At 40.5% G+C, this 16,385-nt stretch overlaps 1 protein-coding gene across 1 annotated transcript in view; it reads right to left on the reverse strand.

Annotated features, from left to right (window-relative positions):
- Positions 1–646: 646 nt before the first annotated feature.
- sema4bb (sema domain, immunoglobulin domain (Ig), transmembrane domain (TM) and short cytoplasmic domain, (semaphorin) 4Bb) overlaps positions 647–16,385 on the reverse strand; it is a 53,791-nt gene continuing 38,052 nt past the window's right edge. The window contains exons 9-15 of the mRNA XM_085264176.1: positions 13,103–13,284; positions 12,436–12,586; positions 11,669–11,879; positions 11,437–11,552; positions 8,860–9,017; positions 8,427–8,518; positions 647–6,739 (exon numbers count right to left, since the gene is read on the reverse strand). Of these exons, the coding sequence (XP_085120302.1) occupies positions 5,967–6,739; positions 8,427–8,518; positions 8,860–9,017; positions 11,437–11,552; positions 11,669–11,879; positions 12,436–12,586; positions 13,103–13,284 (1,683 nt within the window). The 3' untranslated portion in view covers positions 647–5,966. The remainder of the gene's footprint in view (positions 6,740–8,426; positions 8,519–8,859; positions 9,018–11,436; positions 11,553–11,668; positions 11,880–12,435; positions 12,587–13,102; positions 13,285–16,385) is intronic.

Consider the following 16,385-nt stretch of genomic DNA (forward strand, 5'->3'; position numbering starts at 1 on the left):
ACTTTTTGCACAACCAGCTGTCTTTGTTGTACTTTTCTATTGCACTGTTGTGTCTGCATCGTTTTGTTCTGTCTGGTGTTGCACTGTTTTTGTTTTGATTTGTTTTTTTGTTTTTTTGCAATTTTTGCACACTTGGATTTTATGTAGTCCTGTGTTGATTGGCTGTTATAGGTTACATGTTGCGCCATGATCTTGGAGGAACAGTCTCACTTCACTGTGTACTCTAAATGAAATGAAATGACAATAAAGCCACTTGACTTGGAAAAAAAAGTGTGATTGGCTAACTAGATATTTGTGTTACCAAGCAGTTGAACAAGTGCAACAAGTGGTTTGACAAGTAGCACTAACATGTAGACTTTAAACAAAGATGGGCACCTGCTCGTCTGATTCCAACATCATCTTGAAATTTAATGCCAATCCTCAAGGCTCACATTATTTTGCCTCTCACAGACATAAAACTGGATTAGTTCTCTAGTTTTAGGATTTGTGTAAACATCTTATGTGTTGCATTTATATAGAAAATGTGCAACCCTGAGCATATTTAAAGTATAAGGTTATGAGTTACTGCTTTGTTTCCACATCTAAAATGACACAAGAGCCCCAAACATAAACCGTAATCTGTAGCGCAAAAATGGACTTCCACATGCACGTGTCAAAACATGTATTTATTCATTTATTTAAAAAAAATTAAAATAAAGTGCCTTTTATGTACAATATAATAAAAACAACAGTCACAATCTCAATGATACAAAAAAATACAGTTCACAATGTTATTTGTACACAACAAATAATAATAATAAAAAAAAAGAAATCATGCAGGCAAGACCACATTTGTCTAATCGTTATTCAGTCAACTAAGCTTATGATGTTCGATACGCTGAGGCGAGGCTGTCGCCGTCTCATGGCTGAGCTGATATGGAGGATCTGGAGCTGTGCTTGCATCTTGTTCACGTACTATACCATGCAGCACAAATGGTTTATTAACTGTATGATGTCGTTTCTTTGCATTTATGACTGAAGAAATCCTAAAAAAGATGTTGCAATGGATTGCCTACTTAAGCCATTTTAGGAAAATATACTGCAGTAGGTGTTCTACAAATATATAGTTGGCTACATTCATATCCAGTACAGTATGTTGCATTAATAAGGAGCTACTCAAAACTGTTGTACTACTGTTTGCCTTTTATGGAAAAGGCCCATCATTGATAAATATGCAAAGCTATCACACAGTATATATTTCATCTAAGCTTATTAATTGGCAAGGTCCAACTGCATTTTAACTTCAGCATTTCTAAACGAGATCAGGTGGTGTATTGTTAAATAGGTGACCTCACCAGAGGAAGTGATGCTTCCAATGTGTACAGCACCATTTTTTTTCTTAGATGAGCAAAGGCTGCAGAATGGTACAAGATTTTGAGCAGCTCCCAGTCTAGTTAGCAGGTTAAGTTAATGGTGGCTTAGGTGAATTTGTAAATCTACTGTTGACCCGTGTTGCGTTGTGGAGTTAAAGATGCCCACTGAGGGCTACAATCACGCCATTCACCATGTTTCTATTGGTGAGGTCACTGCTGGGTAGTGTACAATGTGGCACGTGGCTAAAGGCAGAGCAATGTGATATCCAAAGGCATTTTATGCTGTGAAGTTATCCACCAAACAAATCAAAGCAGGCTACCAAGATATCATATAGTTTAGAAAAATCTGTGTTAGCAGAAATGGAAAAACACAAGCCTTCTGGAATCAGTTTCATTTTGGTTATCCATCTGTTGGCAAATGCAATACTCTGGTTTGTTTGCTTGGTCTCAGCTTGCAATAGTTTTGGAAAAGAATATTTGTTTTCTTGCTGAGAGTTAGATAAGATTGATATCGCGCTCGTATTTATGCACTACAGCTAGAAGCCTGATACCCCAGCTTAGCACAAAGTCTGAAAAAAAGGAGGAACCAGCTTGTCTGCTCATACCAGCATATGCAAAGCCAACGGCAGAAAAGACTGCATCTGCTTTTGATAAATAGTCTAAAGCCAAAGTGTTAAAAATTGATACTTTAAGGGAACTTTTTAGGCTGACACCTAAAGCACAATTTGTCTAATGGCTACTTGAGGCTGGACCCAAAGATAAGTTGATCCCCATGTCAAAACTCCCAACTTCAAGGCAGAAATAATCATGTTCACAGCCTGGTACAGAAATTACTTCAGTAATTTTCCTGTTTAAATTCCATTAAAATGATATTTATGAAAGTGGCAGCTTGAATGACAGATCAATGCTGACACGGGCGCTTGTAGCTGCTAGCTGTATGCTCGTTGCTCAAATGAGGGGTGTGCTATGAAGGTTATAGTTTCGCAGCCATTTTAAGCAAAAAAAAAAAAAAAAAAAAAAAATCAGTTTTCAGAATCATAAAGGAGGCTCTCCTTTCACCTGGCTAGATCACTGTGGTAACTTCAGGTGAAAATAGAACCCTAACCTTAATTATACGTTTAAAGTTTCAAGGTAAAATTGTTATTTTATTTATGACATGCTTCAATGTCTGATCTAGATTTTCTGTTGGGAGTCATGCTTTATATAAACAACCTGCTCAATCATTGTAAGTCATTTTTAAACTATCAAGTTTCAGAGTTTGAATGTGCAGCTGTCATATGAGAAATAAACAGCAGCACTGAAACTGCAATAAAAAAAAATACAAGTTGAGTTTATTCATTTTGCCACTTGGTACCCTTGTGATGATCATGAATTCACAAGATTAACAACTTTTGGATTATTACTGTCATTTTCTTCGCAGCTCTGGTTTAGCAATTTACTGTCATTTTTTAAAATAATAATCTTTAGAGATGTGCCCACTCCTCTCATAATGTGACTGGAGTAGATGTGACTCAGTTGATCCGTTTTGAGTGGAAGAAAAGTCAAATGACACGTGAAAAGCTCCTTTTTGCATGAGCAGAACCTGAAGCAGAGAGCTCGCGGTAACACTGAAAGTTGATAACCATCATTGTGATACTCGTCACCTCTGACGCAGGTTTTAGGTTTTGTGAAGCCCACTAATGCAAAGACTGGCTACGCTGAAGTTGTTTCATAGTTCACAGCCGTGGAGCTTTTAATTATGTCTGTGGTGCAATTTGAAGGTTTTAAATGCACCAATAAGACAAAAATTATAAAATGTTAAAATCAAGGCTTCAGAAGAGGGCTTTAAAACCAACGGGTAGACTTGGTCCATCTTTTTTTATTATATACACGTTTCATAATGGCAGACTAAGATTACCTTTGGACAAAGTCAGACAGAGTTTCTCCCTTTTAATGCTAAGCTAAAGTAACTAACTGGAAGCTGTGGCATCACACTAACTACAGGAAAAAAAAAAAGATGTTGATCTCTTCATCAAACTTTCATCAGTAGCATGAAAAACCCCCATCTCTGTCCTGCTTTGATGTGCTTGAGTGAAAACTAGTCCAGATGCTAAACTAACAGCGTGGTCAAATGTTTTCTAAATTAGGCAGTAAAGCACTATTAAAGAAGAAGAAAAATAAAATAAAATTTAAAAAAATCAAAAAAATCACCAGTGTTCACTCTCTAGTTTCACGACTATCTCTACAACACATCTTGCACAAGGTCCCTTAAAAACACACAATATTAAGCACAGGTACTGTATATACACACACAACAAAAACCTAAGAAACAAAGGAAACACTGACCACTGTTGCGCAGTATGCTGTGCAGTTACTTTGTCAACTTGTAGCAGTTACATAACATTTCATCTGCTCAGTGTTTGAAAAAGCAAAGTTTTGATCCTGCATGACACTGGAATATATATTGTAGGCTTACATAATCAATACAGTGACCTGGTGTTGTAGTCTAAGACATGTGGTGCCATGTTGTCCTTACGGCTGTGTAAATGTTTCTCATTCAGATTTACACAACATGATCGGAGTTCTGCATCTTTGGAAAATTCTGCTCGTTAAGTCTCAAAAGTCTAAGCAATGTGGGTGCGAGAGTGTTTGCGATGGCTGCACTGGTCCCTGTAATAACTGATTACTAAAAATTTTCCTTAGCAGCCATACCGTCCACCTCAGTAGTTGCATTTCTTGGAACAAGCTCTGATTTTAGTGAAATGTGCAAACCTGTAAGTATTCAACACCCTGATTACTTGTGCTTTCACATTTATGTCACCTCGACTTCTGACTGAGTGTGGCGAGTCTGGGACCTGTAACCTGGTGGGGGCGGGGTCAAACTGAGCTAATACAAAAGGTCTGTGTATCTATGCCATGATATCATACAGCTGTAGTCTGGACAAGAGAACTCGCAACATTTCCTTTCCCCTACAGCAGCATTAGTTATTACTTATTCTGTAAGTTTTACATTTCGAGTGGCTTGATTAGCACTTAAAGTAGACAAGCTGAGCTCAACCGTCTCAGATGTGTCTCGGTGAGATGGCAGAAGGAAAACTGGAATATTTTCACACCTGACAACCACATGGCACGTAATCGCCATGTAAAACATTTGGCCCCGGTTCAAAATTTACAACAATTATTTTGCCCAACACAGTCCGTAAAGTCTGCTATGAGCTAACAGTCTTAGAAATCCCCAACCTTGCACTTTACATTTATTTATTATTAGTGCCACAATACTTTTAGCGAAACCCATTCCCTGGGTCCGTCATCATGTGCTCTTTGACAGTGATCAATGCTAACACAAAGCATGAGATGGGCATGTGAGAATGGCACTATTGCATTTAGATAAGACAATCAAGTTATTTTTGTTTAGCTTTTTTTGGCACAGTGCACAACGATGATTTTGGTGCTGCCCCAAATGTGGTGGAGGTGTAGCTGTCCCCATTTCTTTTTGTTCCTTTGCCTCTCTGCACTTGGAATTTCAGTTCCATTAAAACAAAACAAACAAATACGCACACGCACATAAAAAAAGGGGGCAGCTGTTTTTAAGTCCATTTAGAAACCCATCATGGAATCTGCAGGTCAACACTCAAGAGCAGGGCTGACTCAGATGAGCGAAAATGCAACCGTCTCTCTAAATCATCTGTGGTGCAGTTTTGTTTGAGTGAAACAGACTTTCTCTCGACGACAACATACATTCAGGAGGTAAACGTCAGCATATAGGCGTAGCATCATATATAATTACACATATTCTATCATCTTAACGTTGCAGTCCTTTTTCATTGAGACAGTGGTGTGGCGTATTCTCCTCCTCCGCTTCAGCTTTCATCTTATTTATCCTCATACAGTCATGATGTTTATTCAGCGAATGGGGACAAATGTGTTTATGACTTGTGTCCATAATCCGTGGATCTTAATGAATATGCATTTCATGTACTATAATACTTCTAAACCTGAACTCTTGGTCACCATGTAGCTGTAGCTTGGCTCTAGTGTGCATAATAACAGACGTGTGGCTGCCACACTCTGCAGAGAATGTGCAAGATTACTCAAACAGGGCTGGGTAAAATATAAATATTTTTAAATTCGCTGTCTGTGGTTGTAATAGTATATGATGTATATCTAGACTAGACAACTTTTTATTGTTGCATACCTAAAAAGACAGTGTGATAAACATTGGAACTAAAAGGTCTTCTGTTTATCTTTTTATTTTATTGTTTTTTTATCCCCCATATTGCCCAGCCTTATGCTCACCCACATATGGTGTTAGTGGCCATGAGAATGACTCCAAGAAAGAAAAAAGTAATGTGTGAGAATTATTCTTAGCAGCTGCCATGGTTCCTGATCCTGGCTCAAACTGGAGTATTGTGCTGCTTCATTTTTTTCTGCCTTACACAGCAAACCGGACCGACCTCTGGCTTCGGAGTGGAAATGACTAAACAAAATGACCTCCACTCTGATCACAGAACTAAGATGACAAAAATAAAAGATGTGCTGTGATATAGGAGGATGTCTGGGTCTCCTCTCCTTTGCTCGGTGGCCTGTATCCCTCGTGAAGATACAGGGTGTCGTCGCTTAATGAATGCTGTGCTCTCAGACGATGGAGTCTTTGATCTCAGAGCCTAACCTCACTCTGGGCCGAGGGCAGGTTGGGGAGTATTCCACGTGGCTCTCTTTCAGGTTAAGCGGCCGCCTGTCGGAGGCCTCGGAGAAGCTCTTGCTGTTATCTGGCGAGGACTCGTGTGTCGGCGTGCTGCAGATGTAGTTGTCGTTTAACGTCTGGTAGCCCTTGTGATCTGAAGTAGAAACGGGGATTGTGTTACCGTTAAGCGGTAAACTCTCTGTGGGCTTTCCAACTATCCGTGGCTTCTTCTGCTGCATGTTAGGGCACTCGCCCTGCTTCAGCATGGACTTCATGTGGTCACGGTTCCTGTAGATGACGAACAAGGAGAACACCACGAGGGAGAAGGCCAAGAGAGCGCACACCACAATCAGCTCGTTCCAGTACGTCTTCGTATGGACCTGCTCAGAGCGAGACTCGCCAGGCAGGATGATGGTCTCCTCGCGCGTGATGTGAGGCGTGCGGGAGTGACCAATCAGAGTGGTACTCTCCTGGCGTGGTTCTGCCCTCACACAGTAGTTGGCCAACAGCTGGTGGAAGCCCTCCTCTTCTGACCAGCACTGATAGGTCTCAATCCTTTCAGACTGAGCCACAACTACCAGGTTTCCCTCGGGGGTAGCATAGAGGAACTGGCTGGCGCTATCACTGTAACGCCACCTCCTCTGTGCCAGGTTGGACCGCAGCTTACATGGCAGGACTCTAAATGTGTTGGCTGGGATGGTAATGAGCTGACAAGGGGAGCCACCTACAAACAAAAATAAAAGGAATGTTGTTTCAAAACACTGAAACATGCCAGTAATTTGACCAACTGCATACCGACTCGGGATGTAATGAATCTTTTAACCCACAGTTTGGTTCAGACCTCAGCTGAGTAGGGATTGAATAGGGAAAGAAGAAGAAAAACACTTGCATGATCACTTGATTAATTACTGGCAATTAGCAGTAGACCACTAAGCCTATATTTACACACATGCTGTGTAAACCAACACAAAACATCCTTAATAAGACAGACAGAAGACAGAACATCTAACATGAGATTTTGTGTGTTTCTATCACAACTCATCTTGGTTTTATAAACCTGGCAGTCATGATTAAGAAAGTCTCATTTAAAGGTGTAGTTTCACATTCCAAGAATGAGGAGATCAATTAATTTTAAGCTACAGCCAGGACGAGTTAGCTTAGCTCATTAGCTTAGCTTAGACCGACTTGAAGACACAAAGAATATAAACAGAAAGCATGGCTCTTTTCTTAAATAATAAAGAGCCACCCATGAAGCTAACAAATTAACACCATATTTCTATTTCTATTTCTATTACTTAAATCCATTTAAAATCTTATGTGCATAAAACACATCAGCAAAAACATTTTAGTTTCAACACCATTCAACTATTTTCTGCCACTTATCTGGGTTTGGGTCAGACCTACCTCCCCCTAGCCATCTCCCTCCAGCTTTCACAGGATGACACCGAGGTGTTCCCAATCCAACTTAGAGATCTAATCTCTAGTCTCAGTAGGACATACGGAGAAAACCTCACCTAGCAGGTGTCCAGGAGGCACCCTAGTTGGATACCCAAAATCACCTGAGGGTAGGAATGTAGATGGGCTAGTAAATCAACAGCCTTGTTTTCATGTACAGGACTCTCTTCCCCATTTTAGACTAGTACAGCACCCGTATCACTGTTGCACCAATCTGTTTCCTGCTCCTCTCTCCCCTTACTTGTGAATAAGACCCTAAAATTCCTCAACTCCTCTATTTGAGGCTACAAGTAATTTCTCAATCAAAGTGGGGAATCCACCTTTTTACAGCTGTGAACCAAAGTCTCAGTCATGGAGGTGCTGATTTTCATACACACCGTTTGAGCCCACGACCCACAGGGAAGAGAAATATGACGTATTGCTGGCATTAAGAACGAAGTTCACACTGTGGTTGTACAGGAACTGGAAAGCCTGCAACAGCTGACCCAATATCCCATACTCCTGAACTACTCCCCACTAGACAAGCTTAGGGGTTTGGTCAAATGACTTTTCCCCAAGTCCAGGAAACCCATGCAGTTATACAAACTCCTACAGACTCAAGAATACCGTCAAGTAGACAGATCTAGGATGAAAACTATTGCTTCTCCTGTATCTGAGGTACAAGGTTTAGTAGACAAATTTTTAATCTTTAATCTTTTTTTTTCTGAATGCTGAGCCAATTGTCTTTATATCCATTAAATATAAGCCTGAAGCTCCTACTACAGCACTTTAAATTCAAAACTGGAATTTGGAAAACAACTTGCATGAATATGCAACTTGTTTTTTCTTACAACTGTATGTGCATGACTTGACAGTAGTGGCAACATGTTTTTGTGAACTCTAAGTGCATGCTGTTTGTGCGTGAGGTGACAGACACACTTAAATTAAAGGCCACTGTGCAGAAAGAACACACTCACGAGAAGCTACTGGTCTGGCAGATCTGGGGTTAGGAAGAGTCCTGTTGCAAATAGCTGATGTGTCAGCCTCCTCCACGTCCTGCTGCCAGTGGCTGAGGCAAAACATACCAAACAAAAACAACAGGCAGATGTAATGACAGGCACCTTACATTACATTACTAATGTCTCCTATCGCAATCGCCAAGTCTTTCATTTAAAACTTACTAATACAGTGACTAATGTTGTTCTAAAATTAACACTAAGGGACATAAAGCAGATCCTTGAATGCTTATTTTGTGTGTTTGTTTGGGTAGACGTTCAAAGAAAAAAGCGCATTCGTAGAAAAGACATAAGGTTGAGCAACGAGGAATTTTTATCCTTGCATATTTTCCTGCTTTTAACAGTAAAAGGCACAGTGTAATTATGTCTTCCTCCTGCGTGCTGTAGTTCTCACCTGTCAGGTGGAGCCATCCTGACATCCTGGCACAGTTGTCCGGTCCAGGCGCAATAAGGGTCTCTGGACAGCACACACTCACCACAGCTCAGGTAGTTGGAGCAGTTAGCTACAGGAACCTCCACCAGGCCAGAGTAAGATGACACAAACAAGAGACCCTGTAGAGGAGGGGGGAGGGGAGGGGGGAGTGCATTTCAGATCTAACTACAATATAAAAGGTAAAAAACATTCTGCTTTTGGTTGCAGAGTAAGACGAAAAATGCTAAACAATTAATTACAACAGAAAAGCATAACCTACACAATGGAGTAGTTCTGACCAGCTGTTCTCTTGATACCATCTGAGGAGCATCTTTAGCACTTTTACTACCTACATCTGTGCATCAGATATGCATTTGCAACATTAATGTTCCTGTCATACTGACGCACGGCTCCCCCTTGTTCCCAAATATACAATCTATATTTAGACCAGCTTTTCTGGCCCTTGTATTAGACAGACACCATAAGCATTCTGTCTTAGCCTTTCATTTCCCTATTTGGAGCTAAGAATACACTCACAAACAGTATCTCAGACTTTATTAGAATTACATAATCTAAGATAAGATTTCGGTTTGGCTGCTCGCCCCGAGAGAGGCCATTATGTAATAAAGAGAGAAAAGGTAATGAAATTTAGCTCTGGGTAAAATGCCAGAGAGGATCATAAACTCCGTTCCAGACGGTGCTATAACTTACAGGAAAACTCAATGGAATGGCCCCTGTGGAAAGAAGATGTCTGAAGCCAGTTTGTGCTCTGATAAAGAGCGCTCTTCCACATTTTCATTAGTTGTAAATTAAACACCAAACATTCGAAAATGGGATAAAGTATTTATTATAAATGGATACAAAGCAACACGGCCACTATGGTTGTATTACACTGTTATTAAGTTGTAGTAAATCAATTTTACCTTATTTTCTGCTTTAAACACTGCTAATGATCAAGAAGACACCTTCAGAGTCTAAAAATAAAGGCAAGAGAAGAGTGCCAAAAGAAGGGCTAGCTGTTTTAATGTCCACATGATAGCCGGTGAACTTTTAAAAACTCAACCTTTAAAACATTCTTACCATTTAAAGTTAGCTTTGACTGGTGGTTTTGACTGACAGGTGGATGCGGACACAGATGTCTGTATCTCGTGGTCGTTTCTTAGGGTTAAACTCTGTTAACTGAAGCCAGTGAACTTGACCTTTCGACTGCTGTTTGGTGTTTCAGGAGCATTTTTAATAGAATCATACTTTGTGATCAAGTGTACCGTATTTTACACACTATAAAGCACACTTAAAATCCTTTAATTTTGTCAAAAATCGACAGTGCGCCTTATAATCCAGTGTGCCTTACTGACCTTGAATCGATTTTATGTAGTACACGACACTCAAAAATCAGTCAAAAACTGTTTTAGTACGACTTTGGTAAGCTACGAAGCCGCACCACTTGATGGATTGTCAGAGCATTATGGCTACCGTAGTCAGGAGCCTCGCGGAGTAATCTGGGTCCAAAACACCATCCAGTTCAGGCCCCAAAGTCAAACGAATATTGCGGCATCACTGAGAGTTAAAAACTCTTTAATAAAAAGATCAGTGTGGCTGCTTTACCAGGTGTAACAGTTAAGTTTAACATCCAGGCATCCATGAAAACAGAATTTATTACATTTAGCGGAGTTAGAAGTTAGCGTGAAGTTAGTTCACTAGTTTCCACCTAAACATGATATAGCATGTTCTGACTGAGAGATTTCTGAAAAAATTAAAACGTACAGCTCTGCTATCACTTCCAACATAAAGGAAGACAGAAAACTAAACAGCAGTGACTTTTTTAGGGTTACTGAAGTTGGACTAGCTGTTATATAATGATGTGGTACGTGATCGCTAGCAACACAGCTAAGTTAGCATAACATAAACACAGTGAAGCTGGAGGATGAACGCTAACTTTTTTTTCCACTCGATTAAAGTTAAGGTGAGGGTTCACGATGGTTAGTGACAAATGCAATCACATGGCAATTCAGTCAGGAGAACAACTGAGACAATCCATCCATAATACGAGGTTAGTCATTAATATAGTGCAACAAAATGGGAATAGAGCAGCTGCGAGAGAATTCAACATTAATGAATCAATGGTACAGGAGTGGAGACAGCAAGAAGAATGAGTTGAGTAAAATTTGACTTATGACTTTGTTTCACTTAGTGCGCCTTATGTATAAAAACAGACCCGTTCATAGACAGTGCGCCTTATGGTATGAAAAATACGGTACTAAACCAAATGAAGTCTGTGGTCTACCTCAGGTGAGTGAAATTTTAGGTTTTTGTTTTATATGTTACTCAACAATAATGACCAGCACCTGTGTACTGATGAGTTCTGCTAAAAAAAGCTTGGCAGTGTTAGCTGATAAGCTCTCACTCTCTCTTGTCCTAATATGGTCACAAAAAAACAAGAAACAAAACAAAAACATGGAGGCAGCAAAGACACTAAATTTAACAAATTGGGAGTAGTTATACCCTTGTGGCTATGTTCATCTTTTATATACAGTGTATATGGTAAAGGTGGTGATTTACCCTTTGAGGATCAAGCTCAATGTGCTGCACTGGCTGCGGCTCAGCGAACAGAATCATCTCCTCTATAATGTGCATCTTGTCATTGGCATTGATGGCCTTATGGAGTTTTCCATCATCTGGAAGACACACAGAACAAGCGGAAGTGAGATATATAGTTTTCAGAGGACAGTTTTCTTCTGCTCTGTTTTTGTTCCTATTAAATGAAATGCTTGTAGAATATATTAGGCTCCACCTGTGCCAATAAAGAGCACATCATAAGCTCTCTCCATGCCCTGGATCTTGTGCACAGCGATCTGCGTGTAGCGTACGCTGCGTTTGAGCAGCAGCGGCGTGCTGCGGATCGCGCTGTCCATCAGGAAATGGTCCTTGACAAAGTTGAGCACTTTATCAGGCATGTGCAAGGATGACTGGATTCCCATTTGCCTGGCGTGGTTGGTCACGCACTGTGGGGAGAGTAAATAACAAAAAGAAGAAGAAGAAGAAGAAGAAGAAAAAAAAAAGAATCTCTGCTTATTATTTGAGCAGTACTGAAAAATGGATACAATACGATGGGGTGTTGAATTACATCTGACCTTGGCTTTAATTACTTAAGAACACAGAAATGAAAATGGAATCAGTGAGATAAGGAGCTTAAAACTACCACATTGGCTGATGGGTTTAATCATGTTCTTAAGCTGTATGTTCTATTTTTATGCTCTGAGGCATTTCTTTGGCTCTCGTACAACCCACAGCAGGACAGTACTTTCTGTTTTCCAGCAGACAAAGAAAATAAATGGGAAACATCTGCTTCACGTCAGACTTGTTCAACAGCCTAAAATAACACTACAGGTAGGACGGGATGTTTTGTTGGTGTGTTTAATATAGCTTTTGTACACATGACAACAAAGACAGCTCTTTATCCTCATTTATCTGTTACTGAATGAAGAGCCACAGAAAGAAGTTGTGTCTTGTTGCAGTGAATTGCACTGTTTGTCATAAGATATGGCCTTCACAACTCACCGCCCCAGGCCGTGGTTCTGGTACAGGGTGGTTGTAGGTGTACCACTGCTGTGTCTCCCTGTTAACCTCTCTGTAGCGCCCGCTGAAGGCTTTTTTCACCTGCTCCATAGTGAAGGCACAGACCGCGGAGCTTCCCGAGGCGCCTTTATACCTGTAAACGTATTAATGAGGATGTAAGGGTTTCAGCTGTGAACAACTGGTCAATGAACCAAAATGTTAACCTATCAGAACTCGACATCACACAATTTTCCACATGTTCTGAGATTTTTTTTGCAACTGCCATGATTTTATTCAAGAAACTGGAATGGCAGTTTCTCAATGGAGAACAGTTGCAGAGTGGGCGCATGAGCGATTTCCTTATTAAAACCTTTATTTTGTTGATACATTAACTAACCATTGGGATCACATTGGCTCGTATCAGCAGTTAAGCACATTACAGCTGCTCTAAATTCAGAGGAGCCAAGTGAAAAACAACAACTTGCCAAGTGTGAGCGCAGATATTAAATAAAAACTGGCTCTAGATGGGGTGTGTGCGAGCCGCGCTTGTGTGTAAACTTTGACTGTAACAGTGTGACAAATCACAGTGTGTGTGCGCGATTTATGTCACTGTCACAGCTGACATACAGCACTGTCACAGTCTCAACCATCGCCTGCATTTGAGTCGTACCACTGAGAAGTGAAGACGCCGTAGAACACTGTGCTCTCCCAGCTGTCTCCCGTGGGCTTCAGGACAAACATGTCTTGGATAATGTTGAAGGGGAAGCCGTCATCGGGGAGGGAACACAGGAGCTGAGCCTTCAGGAAGGTAGTCCACTTTTTTTGCAGGACTCGCTCACCCCCTTTATCACCCTGAAAAAAAAGATTCAGCAAGTTTATTAGAGGACTTTATGTCCTTGTAATAATTTTCATTAGATTCTGGCAGGGGTTGCAATGGTTGTACAAGTCTGTACTTATTTTTGGACTTGAGTTGATAAAAAGTGTTACTTAATTATGACTGCATTATTCTGATATCTCCAGTTCATCTGAAGAAACCTTAAACATTTCACTAGAATCCTTTAACCAGGCTTTAACAACAGACAGCTGCACAAAGCTACCAGCAAAGACAACATGAGCACATGGTTAGATAGGATATCATTACATAACACAAGTATCTATTTCACAACTACAATTACACATCACAAAATAAATAAAACACAAGACGACTACATAAAGACAAAAAACGCCCCGTAAAAAAAAAGAAAAAAAAAAAGCCACAAACTCAAAGTGATCCCTTCATGTGTCACATGACTGTGACATAATCCTCCTGGTTTCATACTGACGCTTCTATCATTGATGTGTGAAGAATGTACGAAGGTGGAGGCAGGTTTGGTGGAGCATGTGGATATTTGGCTTACAAATGTGTTTTCTCCATGAGATAATCATGGAACACGCTGATATCTTGCGATAAAAGCAGGAGGAGTGCAGAGTAGTTGAGTTCAGAAGGTCAGAGCTGTGGCAAAATCTGGGAGTTCAACTTTGCTATGACTAAAATCTGCTTTTAGCTGGAAAGGCTGTGGCTGTGGCAGGAAGGGAGGACACCATGGGCTTTGAGTCAGCTCTGGACCAGGAGCCTTACAGAACCCGGCCCGAGTACACCTAAGAGCTCAAGTGGATTTTAAATTTGCTGTCAGAAGCATGAAAAAGCAAATAAACCAGATAGCAAACAATGTTATATATGAACCACAAAAACTTTCCCTAGAAAAACTTTTATAAATCATTTAAAAGCTAAGAGCAAACTGCATTAAGTTCCCTAGATGAGTGAAAACAGCCCCAAACTGTCAGATCATGAAGGCCAAACATTCCAGTGAAATTACTGAAGGGACTTAAAATATGTTGCAATGTACGAGCTCCTTGAAAAGGCACACATTACTTTGGAGCCCATGTTTTGCATCGCAGTTGCAATCCATCCCCTTTGCTTCAGAGGGTGCTGTTGAGAAACGGAAGATGCTCATGACCCTCCTTTTTATTTATTTTTTAAAGCATTTTAACAATAAAATATGCAACACAGAGAAAACAAAAAAAACCTGCTCTGCATAAAAGATGCCACAGCATAAAATATCAGCTCCCCTTTGAAGGAGAGAGCATAGCGAAATAGAAAAACAAACAATGGTTAGTTATTAATTACAGCTTTGAAATAAAGATCAGTCCTTCATGCCTGACTTCACCTGCAGCTCACAGACAAGGCGTTCGCTCTTCTTTCAAGCTGTCGCAAAATATTCCCAGAAATACTTATCAGAGTTTTCTAGGACTAGCAATTATCAAAGTGCTTGTAAACACACACCAAAAGGAACTCCTCCCAAATACAGCGAGCAAGCTTGAAAACACTAGAGGAGCACGACTAGGAGGAAGGGGAGGAAGAGCAGGACCGAAAACAAGAGACCTCGCCCATGCTCAAGACAGCTTTCCTCCCTCAAATCCAAATGTTCCCGTCAGCATGGTCTCCCAAACCCAAAACAACTCCTAAATAACCACACAAGGAGTGAGGAGGTAATAAAGTGCAAAACTATAACTACCTCCGTTTCCTCCTCCATGTGCTGTCACACGCACAAACAATCACATTGCTCAAGAGTGAGGTGAAGCCACCCTCGTGGGAATGATGTAGGGCCTGGGAGCCAATTACTAAGCTGAGGTAGTAGCCCGTCCACATAATGAGGAGACCACATTCCTGCTCTCTCAGCTGTCCACTGCTATTGTTGCCGTGCTCCGATGCACAGCTTGTACAATCGCATCGACCACTCCCCTCTGATAGCTGCCCTCTGAAAATAAACCCGCTTCCTTGTGCGGCATTAGCCGACTCTCATAGTATTTATTACATCCAAGATTCTCATCAACCTGAGATGTAATAGATCACGAGGTAAAGAAAATTGCGCCATGCAGTATTTATAACATGCCCACTTTTCACAGCCCTTCAGAGCGCACACCTGAATAAACAAAAGAAAGGAGGAGGGCAAGAAGGGAGCGGGGGCAGATCGGAAAGACTGGGAGAAGGAAAAAAGTAGTAGAATAAGTAGAATTATTTAGAAAATGTAAGTAAAACAGTAGTTAGAATACCATTAAATTAATCTTATCTAACAAGAAACATACTCTCTTTTTCTAAGTGTCCGTCAAGATAAACTATGACACGCAACATGGTTTTGATATATTAAATAAAACCGCATACCAACATATCAGGACTTGGCCTGACACAGAAAGAAAAGGGAGTGCGTGTTTTCTGACAGTTTGCAAAAGTGCATTAGATTTGGAGCCTGCCAAAAGGGAGGGGTCTTCATACCTCAGCTTTACTTAATCTGAGTTTAGCACTCACTCCTCAGCAGAGGAGCACACAAGACACACATTTATATTTGATACACTGACATAAAAAAAGAAAAGAAAAAAAAAAGTGGGAATTTTTGTGCCGGTCTTGATTTAGTCTTAGATTTTCTCTACTAAAGACACTTCCAACTGTGAGGTGCACCTTCCTAAGGGGTCATGGGAGAGGCAGGGATACTACACATGGTGAAAGGAACAGCTGCTTACTATCATTCTCAAAACAACAGGGAGCGTGTTCTACACTGTGGCCGCCGAGATCACTGCTCACCTATGCAGTTCACACACAGCTCACAGAGGTAATTAAACCCTCATATGCCACAGTGACACAATTTCCAATCAAATATTGAGTCTTATACCTCAAATCTGAACATGTACAAAATATTTTTATATTCAGAGTGAATGACCATTTCAGAGAACTTCATTATCTCAGAGGTCTCCTGCAAAAAAACAAGTGTAAATCTGTCATCTTAGGTTAGGAATCTAGCAATAGTTGTTTGTACATGCATAAATATTTTGCATTGGAAACATGACTGCAAATAGCTGGCAAGGCCTTTAGTGAAGCCAAGACGCCAAGAAACAAGGATTTTTCTCTTTTTAAAACA

The sequence above is a fragment of the Mchenga conophoros genome, linkage group LG1 (genome assembly GCF_057382185.1).
Source record: "Mchenga conophoros isolate Kocher_MC1m ecotype Shallow Benthic linkage group LG1, M_conophoros_male_GT1.1, whole genome shotgun sequence".
NCBI lineage: Eukaryota > Metazoa > Chordata > Actinopteri > Cichliformes > Cichlidae > Mchenga > Mchenga conophoros.